Source organism: Micromesistius poutassou, assembly GCF_964030765.1.
Source record: "Micromesistius poutassou genome assembly, chromosome: 1".
Classification (NCBI taxonomy): domain Eukaryota; kingdom Metazoa; phylum Chordata; class Actinopteri; order Gadiformes; family Gadidae; genus Micromesistius; species Micromesistius poutassou.
The window spans coordinates 13,497,542-13,510,206 of NC_140271.1; the positions used below are offsets into that span (position 1 = coordinate 13,497,542).

At 46.1% G+C, this 12,665-nt stretch overlaps 1 protein-coding gene across 1 annotated transcript in view; it reads right to left on the reverse strand.

The window, feature by feature from the left end:
* prr36b (proline rich 36b) overlaps positions 1–12,665 on the reverse strand; it is a 33,577-nt gene that overhangs the window by 12,257 nt on the left and 8,655 nt on the right. Inside the window, exon 2 of the mRNA XM_084488698.1 lies at positions 367–1,050. Within this exon, the coding sequence (XP_084344824.1) occupies positions 367–976 (610 nt within the window). The 5' untranslated portion in view covers positions 977–1,050. The remainder of the gene's footprint in view (positions 1–366; positions 1,051–12,665) is intronic.

Below are 12,665 nucleotides of genomic sequence, written 5' to 3' on the forward strand. Positions count from 1 at the left end.
AGAGTATTACTGTGGTACCTATTACCAGACCTTCTCTCTAGTCCTTGTCTCCTAGATTTTCTCTCCCTCTACAGTGTGATTCTCAGACTGTGAGTCTCAGACAGTGAGTCCCTGTGTTGTGTGACTACTGGACCAAGGTCTGCCTATATGAGGGGTCTGTTAGGTCTGGTTAGTCCACTTTGTTAGTCCACCTTAGAAGGTTAGTCCACCTTCTAAAAGCTGAGGGTAAATAGTAACGAAACAGATGATGATGATAGAAAAAAGATATGATTACAATAGACCACAGATATCAAATAGAACATTTAGGACAATAGGACATCAAAGATAAGCCCTTAAGTCCAAATGGGCAGTAGAGAGTGTTGTTACCTGCTGGCTTCTTAGCAGCGGGCGCAGCCGGGCCAGATTTGGGGGCCGCTGTCGTGGCGGTGGGGGTCTTCTTGGGACCCGGGTTGGTGGAGGGGCGAGCGGTCGCTGGCGGCTTCTTCTCCAAGGGCTTGGGAGCCGTCTTGGCAGGTGCGGCGCCGGTGGAGCCCGCCGGTTTCTTGGCGGGGGCAGCAGTCTTCTTGTCGGCCGTGGAGGAGGCGGTCTTCTTGGCCACCCCGTTGGTCTTGGCCACGCCCTCACTCTTGGCCACCCCGTTGGTCTTGGGCGTGCCGTTAGTGAGCCGGCTCTGAGCGGTTCCGGGTCGCGAGCCGGCGGCGGTCTTGGCCGGGCCGGCGGTCCCGGGCTTGGTCTTCGTCCCGGCCTTGCCGGCGGTCTTGGCCTTGGGGTCGGCGGGGGTCTTGGTGGTGGAGGCCTTCGGCGGGGCCTCCCCCTGAACCAGCTCGATCTGCGGGGGTCCCGTCGTCTCCTCCAATGGGCTGGCCGCCTGGCTAGGCTCCTCCCCCGAGGCTGGCGGGCCAGCCTCGTTCACCTCGTTGGATTCCAGCGCTTCCATTGGTTCCAGCGCTGCTGTGGCAACCCCGTCAGGCTTCATGGTGTCTCTGCAGGGCTGGGGGGCTCCGCAGGGGCTGAGCTCTGGGTGCTCTCTGGACGCTAGCAGGGTTCAGTCTGGAGGAGAAAGAGACCAGAACCAGTCAGTCAGGACAACACTGACTGGACCCACCGTAACCCACGTGACCTGAACCAGTCAGTCAGGAAAAAACTTGACTAGATGATAATCAACAATTGATATATTTTCACATGTATGTGTTCCATGCCATGACACCCATCAGAGATCAATAAAGTGCATCTTCTCATATCCCAGAGTTAGAGGAACACAACACCAGCGGTGGAAGGGTGGAGGCCGGCCCGTTGAAACCTTCAGAGGATGAGGACGCGGTAGTGGAGGAACAATGTGTGTCATCCATACGGACCCGCACCGCCCTCCACTAGGAGGACACACAAGGAGGCGTCTATTCAGGACAATACGGCTCTAAGGGCCCAGCTATCTGGACCAACACCTAAATTTAGCCCCCTGTCACTGGACATCCTTCCAAACAAGCGGTTGGCCTTCCCTCCCCGACCTCTGAGCTCATGGAAGGGATGAGCTGATGACAAACGCCCCTCTTCATCCAGGCCCGAGGCCATGCTGTGGCTGATGCCACACTCGCATTTGGCATGATGACATCATGATGAGTGTATTAAAGATACAAGGCTCCGATTGGTTCTTTGGCAAAGAAGAAACCCAGTGTACGATTCACCATTCACCCATTATGCCATGTGGATATGAAGACATGAAACACGTTGATACACACAGGACAGCCACGCCCTCAGACACACAACTCCCACACCCACATAGACTGCGATTACTTGGTGACATCATTCAATGTGTATTGATGTGACTAGCTTCTATTAGAGAGTAGGGCTGGGCGATTAATCAAATTTTGATCGCGATTTCAATTTCAGAGTGAAACGATCACCAAACGAATATAATCGAGTTGAAACTATTTTATTTATTTTTATTTTTTTGGATTCGATTTTTTTTTTTGGGATTTCATTTTTGATTTTTATAATATAAATTGCAGAACAGCTGGATTCATATCTGGACATTATTTTCTATTTGACCATTTTGTGTATTTTATAAGGGGAAATTTCAAAGTTCTCATTTACAAAGTGTTTTTTTTGGAGAGAAATTATGAATAAATGCATCATGTTTTCAAACTCAAAAATAATCGTTTGAATAATTGAGATTTCAATATCGACCAAAATAATAGTGATTATGATTTTTTCCATAATCAAGCAGCCCTTTTAGAGAGTACCAGCATCATTGCACTGGAGGCAAGAGCTGTAGCACTCACTTCACACACAATCACACAACCACACACACACACACACACACACACACACACACACACACACACACACACACACACACACACACACACTTAGCACACACAGCCGGCTAAGACCCACAGCATCTTGAATATTATATTGTCATCAGAAACCATGGCGTCTCAGTGCTGGGAATTCACTCTGCTGACCTGGCAGAATCCAGGATGTATGTTTCATTCACTCATGAATAGGTGGAGCAACGGCAAACTGAAGAACTTCAACGAGTAATTGAAAATATGAACCATCAAATTCCTACTGCAACACCTTTAATCTACCAGAATGAAAGACGTTTATGAATTGACCGTAAAAGCCTGACAGACCACTGGACCAGAGTGAGCACCAGCCAATGGCATAACACTCCTCAACTCTGATACAGGGCAGTGCTTTGCCGGAGGATGCGTTCACTGCACAGAACAAGGCAGGATATCGGCCTCCATTTTGCTATTGTATAAATACATACTCTGGGTATCCAAAGGTCTTAGAATATGGGAAATTGGGATTAATAAAATGCATCTAATCTAAAGGGTTCATACCAAGTTATTCTCACACATTGGTAATATAAAAGAAAGCTATGTTTTTTTAAAATCATAATGCCATGAGCCTCCCACCTCTTTCCACAGTGTTTAAGTGTTGTGGTGTGAAGGGAACAGGAAGTGAGCCTGCCGCTGTTTACAAACACAGTGCGGTCGGGCTAGCGGCTAAGAGGCTAAGAGGCCCAGCGGCGGGATGAGGCCACAGCGACGCAGAGGTCCGCCCAGAGGAAGAGGATCTGGCCTGGGGGCCTGGGAAAGACTGAGGGGGGAGAGAGACCCATAGAGGGGAGGAGGGAAATGGAGGGGGAGAGAGAGTAAGAGAGGGCAGGGGAGAGAGGTAGAGATAAAGATAGAAAGATAGAGTGAGAGTGGGAACAGGATGAGGAGAGAGAGAGACAGAGAGAGAGGGACACACAGAGGGAGAATGAGGCAGACAGAAAGAGAGACAGAGGGAAAGAGAGAGAGACAGAGAGAGAGAGCATGAGGGGGCGCAGGAAAATTAGCTCATCGCTGGACCGAGCTGACGTCTTCTGGCCCAACTTACAGACCAGACATCATCCTAGTTTCCAGTGATCCCACACATACACGGCGTACAAACGCACACACACACACACACACACAAAGGCATGCTGGCCTTTTAGTAGAAGATAGACGTGATCATCATGCTTGAAGCTTCCAGGAAACCCCTCCTCCTCCTCCATCCTCTCATCTCTCCCTCCTCCTCTGAACTCTTTTCACTCCTCCCGTTCACCCTCCCCCCGTACTCCCCTCCAGCCTCCCCTCGCTCTGTGTTGCTCTGCTCTCCTTCCTCCCCTTCATCCTACTGTTCTCTGTTTTCCTTCAGACAGATGGCCAGAGCAGCTGAGCAAGGCCAGAGGGGAGGGACAGAGACAGGATGTAAGAGAGAGAGAGGGTTTCAGTGTGTGTGTTTGTGTGTAGGTGTGTGTGTTTGTGTGTAAAAGGGGGAGGTTAGCCCTGGAGAGAAGATCCACACATAGGTTTTTTCTCACACACACACACACCCCCCCCAGATCAACTCTCAGAGGTAGACCTCATAGGGGTGTGAGGAAGCTAAACCTGGTATTGTGAAGGTTTGAATGTGTCTCCTTTTATTGACTCTTTAGCTGTTCATGTTTCAACAATGAGCAAAACCACACTGACCTTTTCTAATCAGTATAGCACCCATATATCAGCCACCAACATTGTCAAGTGATGTTAAATGAGGGGAATTGCCCGTATCAGCTACGACTGGACTCATTTGTCAGATAAATACAAGCACCTAGAGTTCCACAGCTCTCTGAGGAGACAATTACACAACGTATGAGCCAATTACAGTGTGTGTGTGTGTGTGTGTGTGTGCATGTGCATCTGTGCGTGTGCGCGAGTGCAAACCGTGTATAGTAGTTACGACGGATGGGATAACAGTAATTTGATTAAACGCTCCTCTACCATGGAATATGAACCATGGAGGCCCAGATTCAGGAAGCGACCTCATGCTCCTCTGCCCGTCGTCATGCGGACCAGATAACATCCACGACATGTTTGTGTAGAGTGTTCTTTAGGGCTGGATTTCAGTGGCTAATTAACATTCAATCTAATCAGTAAAAGCATGGATGCCTAGCTAATGTGGACCCCTGAGTGGCTTCTAGGGGCTCCTAGGGGCCTGGGAGGACAGGGGCAGGTGTTATTGTAGATCGGTCCGGAGCCCAGCCTTCTGTGGAGGACGATATTCATTTGAGGGCGGTTTGCTGCTTGCTGTCCCCCAGGGTTGAACCAGCCAAGCACAGGGAAGTAGCTCTTCATTTGTATCTCCAGCCTTACTTTGAAATCAGGGCATGGAAATTTGTTTGCCGCAACTTTTTATAAAACAAATGTTTTGTTTATTATCCTACCAGCTTTCACATTAATTAGATATTTCCTAATGATTTTTTTCCATTGCGTAGGTTAGAGAGTGTGAACGAGAAGCGTATGCGGTGACAGCGATACGTGTGATCTGTGGTTAACTCCTCCTGTAAGGGGACACTGGGTGCCGTGTGGAGGGGTGGAGGTGTGTTGTGGACACTGGGTGCCGTGTGGAGGGGTGGAGGTGTGTTGTGGACACTGGGTGCTGTGTGGAGGGATGGAGGTGTGTTGTGGACACTGGGTGCTGTGTGGAGGGGTGGAGGTGTGTTGTGGACACTGAGTGCTGTGTGGAGGGATGGAGGTGTGTTCTGGACACTGGGGCTGGGAGAGATGTGTCCTGGTGACGCCTAGTGTTTAAAGGTAGGCCTGGGCAATAAAACAATAAATAATCATATCGTGATAGACTTTTGATCAATATCAATATAAAACATGTTCAATATATATCGAACAGACTGGACCACCAAATCTAGCAGCTGGGTTTGTTACACAAACACGGTTTAATACTTATTGACAATATTTGATTGTTGTATCGACATTGGAGTATTTATCAATGAAGAACAGTGGAAGGTCATATTAAGTGTTAAACAGAAGTGTTTAAATCCAGCATGGTAATTCCTAGTCTTTTTAGGTCATTATAATTATCAATAGTTATTGATATCGATCAATATGATCAAGTTATATCTTGATATGTCTTTGAGACATATCGCCCAGGCCTATTTAAAGGTGACATATTATATCACCAGGTGTGAGTGTGATTAGCCGTTACAAGCCGTTTTGAAAATCTGCCTCTTCTGACATCACAAGTCCCCACTTGTGATGTCAGAAGAGGCAGATTTTGTCCACCTAGATGTATGACAGATCGAGACAGAGATAAACAATGAGCAGGAGAATCCAGAACATAGATAGATGGATTGAGAGACACACACAAACACACGTAACAAAAATCGTTACAAGCCAAATTGTGTTTCAGACAGTTGCCCCTAGGGTCATTCAATGTTCCGGAACAATCTGGGAACTAATGCCACTAGTTACCACAGCACAACCGTGAGGCCTGTGGACCAGACCTGTTAGCAATGCTATCCCCACTAGCATCTACTAGCTACATTAGCATCAACTAGCCTCATTAGCATCTGCTAGGTTAACCATCCCCTGCTAGTCCCATTAGCCTTTATAAGCTCAGCGTGCATCTACTAGCACAATTTGATTCTGCCAGCTCTGTTAGCTCCAGTTAGTCTCTGCTAGCCATATCAGACCCTGCTATTAGCATTGGCCTCTGCAATCCCGTTTAGCCTCTGCAAGGCCCTTTCACCTCAGCTAGCCTCATGAGAACCTGCTGACCCCTATAAGCCTCTGCTAGTCACATTAGCCGGCTCTGTTGGCACTTTTACCCTTAGCCAGCCAATAGATTTGAACCTACAAAGCAGGTAGCAATTCAGGATGCAATTTAATAGTAATGAATTATTGAATATTGGCAAACTGTGTAATCATAATCAAAGAATATTACAAAAAAAACAAATGCATGGGATACCAGGGATTATAAAACCCATTGGATTTATAAGAAAACGTGAAAAGTCGAGTTCCAAGATCTTTCTGGCAGTGAAGTACTGAAGGTGTAGTTAAGGTGGCTATATCTGTCTGTCTCGGTGGCATCATGTCAATGGGTAAGGAGAGTCTATGTTCATTTGACATTGAACCTCCAGCCTTCTTTAGCACGTTCCAACTCTTTTGTAACATCTTTCATTAAGTGACTCACCACACATGTATCAGATGTCACCGGGCACAGTATCACGCTCAATAACAAAACACAGCCATGGTCTCCTCTTCCAAACAAAGCTCCCTGCTCTGGTCCTGTGGCCATGACGAGTGTGACCTGCCCTGGTTTAACCCCGGGTCGATTCACTCTGCACAGGTGCAACCAAACCAGTATTTGCATAGAATATTTGACAGTGCAGGTTTGCTGTGGCTGTCACCATAGCAACGGTTGAAGGCCAAGAAATGAGGGCTCTAAAAAGTGTGTTTGGACCAGACACACGTTGTTGTAATTTTTCCAATAATGCATTAGAAATGTGTTTGTGTGTGTTTGTGTGTGTTAGTGTGTCTCTGAGGCTGTGGATGTGTTGATGGGCGTGTGAAGGGATCAATTCTGATGCCTGGGACTGACTGTGCTTTTATTGTCTCTCTTGCCAGCAGACAGTTGAGAGATGACCTCGCTATCACCCTGCCCGTCTATCACTCTCCCTCTCCACCCTTTTTCTCTCTCGCTTTCTCCTTCCATCTCTCTACCTCTTTCTCACAGTCTGCCTCTCTTTCCATCTCTTTCTCTCACACCCTGCCATTGTCTCACACTCTCCATCTCTCCCTCTCCACTTCTCTCCCTCCATCTCTCTCCACTTTTCTCCCACTCTCTCTCCCCCCTCTCTCTCTACATCACCCTGTGTCCAGTATCTGCGGTGTCGTTCTGACTGATCACAGTCATCTATCAGTGTCCTGGGTGAAGGAACTGCTTTATAAACTGACTGAACTGGAATTTCCCAAACCTCTCCCTGCTCTTGCATCTATTCTGTAGTTCAAAAAGAAAGGTTAACAAGCTGCAAAACCCCTCTCTGCATTCTATAGAACTGTCTTTGGTTGACTCTTTGTCTGTTTGTATTTGAACAAAAGGTGCTCTTAGGTTGCTCACTACATTCGCCTTTTAAATGTGTCATTATTTTAGGAATCTCCATTAATCACGTCAAACTGTGTGTTTGTGTTTTCGTGCAGCTTGTGAATAATATAATGTTGATTCTAAAATTCAGAGAGGCAATCTGTGCTGAACAGATTGGTTTTTCACACACACATGATGGTTAATTTGTTGGCTTTAATTAATGGGCCTAATTAATTGCCTAACCTGCTGGTGTACAGGGACATGTCTGGTAGATGTTGCTTTAAAGGCCAGCTCAGTATTGGGTTTATGAGCACACATGTTGGACACTTTGTTTACCCTGAAGGTAAACAAGGAGGATCTCAGGTTCACAGCCCTTTCTCAGATTAATTTGGGTAAAAATAAAATACTTCTCCAGTGCTTATTGCACAAATTGCACAATACATTGGAAATGTCATATTTATGTATGATGTTACATTAATGATTACAAATCCATATGTATAAGTATAGGTATAAAATTATGGAAAGGAAACCATTATAGTTGCACCCTCTGAGCAAGACATTTTAAAATGTCTTCCATGGCCCGGTCTGCTTACAAATGGCTTACAACTGACTGATGTCTGATGTCTTCTGACACAAACAAGAGGGAGCATGCATCTTGATCTACAGTGAGGGAATTCAGTCTCATTTAGTTAGCGGATGCTAGCGGATGCTAGCGGATTGTGTGTGCTTGTGGGTGTGCATGTGTGCGTATATAAATAGCTAGCTAGCGCTGGCCCCCCAGGCAGAGGGTCACATCAGAAGCTTTAGGTGCCCTTCATTATGTGGTGCATGTCGTACACGAGGAGGGGTTGAACGGTAAGAGGTTGGGAAGGAGATGGGGATATAAGAAGCACACACACACACACACACACAGTTCTTAGGATTTAACATCCGTGGCAGAGGAATGGTACTGCTTGCTGTGCGACATTAAATTATGAATGACCAAACTTAGCCCAGTTTTCTTTCTCTTTTGCTATGGCAGTTGACAGCTGAAAGGGACTCACCAGAAATAAGACACTAACTAGACACACACACACACACACACAGGAAATTTGATCAGCAAACCACTGGAAAATATCCTGAGGGGCCCCGCCTCTCTGAGCGATACCAGCCCACAAACCAACAAAGGATTATGGTTGGACGCACTTATGTTTAATCAATCACACACACACTCCCTCTCCTCCATTAGCTAATAATGGCGGAGGCAGCTAGCTGTGGTAATCCTACCTATGATCCCAACAGCCCATCTGTAGGTACCCTGTCAGACCATCCCATGAGAGATGCTGATTCTGATTATATTGATATTTTATCTTGCTTATTTAAAATGAAAACAAAACATACTTTAAAGATTTGTGAGGTTCCTTTAAATTGCCTTTTACAAACAGAACAAGGATTTAAAGCCACTTGGCTCACTTACCCTACCATTGATTGCAAGCAGATGCAACACATGTTAAAGTTGGCTCATGGGCCAAAGGGCTGGGAACCACAGATTTAAACTGCCCATCCACTTATTCTTGGTGACAAAATCACAAAAACATCTTGTTTGGGCAAAACAGCTTACAGGGTTTAGAGTCGGTTTGCATCTTGTTGTCTCTCAACAGGGACAGGAATGCTAAGCACCTCTGACTCCCAGACACAGAGACTGGGGTAAATCCTTACTGTCGATATCTGGGAGGGGGCCAGAGACAGGCAGAGATCCATGGGTATTCTGGCAGTCTAGACTCTAGACACATACAGGCTGTTGTAATCAGGTCACATTTGAATAGATAACTAATTCTGTGACCTCCTTTTACATACAGACCACTCTCTGTTTAATGTATGGCTGTGGAGAATTTAAGCATCACTTACAGTGTGTACAGTGTTTGAGTGCACAGCAGATCAGGTGATTATGTTATTATAACTTATAATGCCATTGTCGTCTGGAAATGTAATATTTTGCCATTTTGCCATGTATAGATTTAAAATCATATAATGACCATGAAGCCATAACAATGAGACCGAGCAACAGAGAGAACATGAGACACAAAGACATGAAGAGAATAAATAATTGCTTTTATCTGAAATCCTGGTTATTGTAATATTGTGATGTATGTTTTTTCAATGTCATAGTTCATTTTCATAGAGGCTGCAGTATAATTTGATGAAAATGTGAATATTTCTAGTATTCAAAAAGCCAACAGGAAAGGTTATGACCACCCTCACTGAGCATGTGCACTACCTTGTTCCCGCTGTCTCACTATTACGCTAGCAAGCATTTCTATCTGCATGTCCCCCTCCACAGACAGAAACCCAACAGGTCTCTCCTCCTTCGTTGTTGTAGCCAAACACTCTCCTTGTTCTGGGGCTCTGGGGCTCAGCCTTCCTGCCAGCCAGCGCACGCACACGCCCCTGTGGCGGCGGAGAGAGCTCTCAGATTTTCACAGTGCATGACTTGTACATACACACACTTAATCATATACAAAAAGAGACACACATGCTCCCTGTCCCCCAGGCAAACTCTAAATAAAAAGGCTTGTGGGGGGAGGAGAGAGCAGTAGGGTAGGGGGAGGGAGGGGGAGAGAGACGGAGAGCGCTCAAGCCTGCTGGTTTATAATAGAACAGTTTAGGGAGGAGGCTTAGAAAGGTCCAGGGAAGATGGTGCTAGCGTGTGTGTGTGTGTATTTAGTGTGAATGTGTGCAGAATAGTCCACAATGTTTTAGGCCTTTTAATATGTATTTGTGCGATGTGTGTGCGTTAATGTTTACAGTTTATGTGTTTGGTTTTGTGTGTGTGTTTTTTGTGAGCAAATGTTGCATTTATCTTTGCTTGTTTTTAAGTGTGTGTGTGTGTGTGTGTGTGCTGACTGAGAGGGGCCTATTTAATGAGTGTTTGGGCCCTCTTGACCTTTCGAGAGACTCCCTTTCATCTCTAGAAGCAGCAGGGGCCCCACTCTGGCCCCTCTGACACAGCTAATGAACTGTGGCCCTTGGACACCCTGACCACGTATCAGACCATCAGATCAACCGAGTGATACATTTGGGGCAACCTCTTATTTGAAATGCCAGGGTGAAATACCACATTATCATGGCAATAATCCCTAATTATCCAGCTCTAATCCACAGACTGCATGGTCACACTCTCCTCACAGTGGGGACATAATACCCGTTTGTTTCATCACCGTTAACCCGGGTTGGGTTGGATGGACGGATGAAGGCTTGACATTGTGTGAATGAAAAGAGTTGCGTTCTGTGGCGGGAGCTTTTTTAAAGGATTATGAAAGAAGACACACACAGATCAGTGTTGTCCTTCAAGTCGCAGTACCGCAGGCTAAACAACCCATTTTATCGCATAAAAAACACTGCTGTGAGAGCAAGAGGATTCTGACCCGCTAGTGAGAACAGTGCCTCCCTTCTTTGCACTACAGTATTGCTTCAGTCAATTAATGAGTGTTTTAAGATTCATTAGCATCAGTCCCTTGTGTAACTAATGTGTAATTACTGTTGGTTTCCAGCATTACTCCAGGAATGGCCCTAATGCAACACAAATGACAACTTTGTGTCATCATATTTTATAAATGTAGCAGACTCCCAAAGACCCAGTGTCTTTCAGAGGGGAGTCGGGACAGCCTAGCCACCTCACTATCTGGTGATCCCCTGTCTGGCTAGCTGACTTATTCAGGTAACGACCATATTGGTTCTGCATTCAGCCCCCCCCCCAGCTAGCGTTTAGATCCAAGATGGAACCAAGATGGCTGCTAGGTTGTGAAGAAGGCCCATTGAAACTCAAACTAGCATTCAACATCATTCCCCTCCAATAGTCTCGAGATAACAACGTGACAACCACATCGGTAAACCAGTAACAGTCAGCACAACATCTGCATGTTCATTATTTACCCCCCCGGCTGATATTAATATTTATATTCACCTGGGTACAGTAGTGGTACACGCCCAGACAGAGCGACTCCCTCCAGCAGGTCAGGCCAGGAATAGTCCACCTCAATAATTCACTGTTCTCTGCAGTGAGGTGCAGCAGATGCTAGCGGAGCGGATGCACGCAAGCCTTTCTTTCGTGACTCACGAGATGGTGACTACTGGCTTCATCCTCTGGCGCCTCGATGACGCACTGCGATGACCACCACGCCTGAGAAAACCGGGTCGGGTCGTTTACTGGACTTCTCTAGGAGTGTGTGTGTGAGTGTGTGTGTGTCGTGTGTGTGTGTGTGTGTGTCATTCTCTCTGCGGAGAGCAGAATGTGAGGCATGCAGAGTGAGGTCAGTGGCAGCACGCTGGCATGGGGTCCAGAGCTCTCCTCTGCCCACTCTGAGCCCAACAATACCAGCCTCACAGCCCTGCCCTCATTACGGCGCCTGGACCCACTTACATGAAGACATGAAGTTTATGAGAACTTTGTTTAAAGCCCACCAAATACATAGAGATGCAAAGTAGCCACTGCTGAACAATGAAATGTGCTACAAAATACAGCATCTAAACGTTGTTACAGAATGCAACATACAACATATCAAGCATTCATTGTTGACATATGGACAACTGGATGTTGACGTGAAATCTGAACTGGTGCTAATGGTTAACATCTCCCATTGAGATACAAACTGGGCTAACGTTAGCCTAGCATCTGCTCCAAGAAATAACTAAGAGACGATGAGCTCACTGGAGGATGTGAGAGAGGGGGCCATGACTGGTGCTAAAGCAGATGGCTCTGGGGGGGGGTGGGTGGGTTGTGTGGACAGGGGGGGGAGGGGTGAGGGTTCAAAAGGAAGAAAGAAGATAGGAGCTTAGTGCTGAAGGGGCACGGAGGGTACAAAAGAGACTATCGTTAGACCTTAAAGGACTGTTTCAGCTGCATTTTTTTGAATGTTCTGGGTGCATTGATGCTAATGTTCAGTTGCATGGATGCTAATGTTTGGTAGCATAGATGTTAACTTTAGCATGATGACTAGTGTTCAGTAGCATGATGGCTATATCTCAGTAGCATGGATGTTAATGTTCAGAAGCATTAATAGCCTTGCTTATGTTCCATTGGGCTCAACGGAACAAATAACCAGAGCCCAGCTGTTTGTCATTTAAGCAAAACCTTAAGTCATAGATAAACACAGGCTATAACGCAGAGGGGGGAACCAATGCTCTATTAAAAGACATTTGAATCTAAAGTGCACCACCAAAATAAATGATCATGAATAATGAAACAATACTAATCCTCTGTACTTATCCATGTAAAGAGGACTTAAACGTACAGG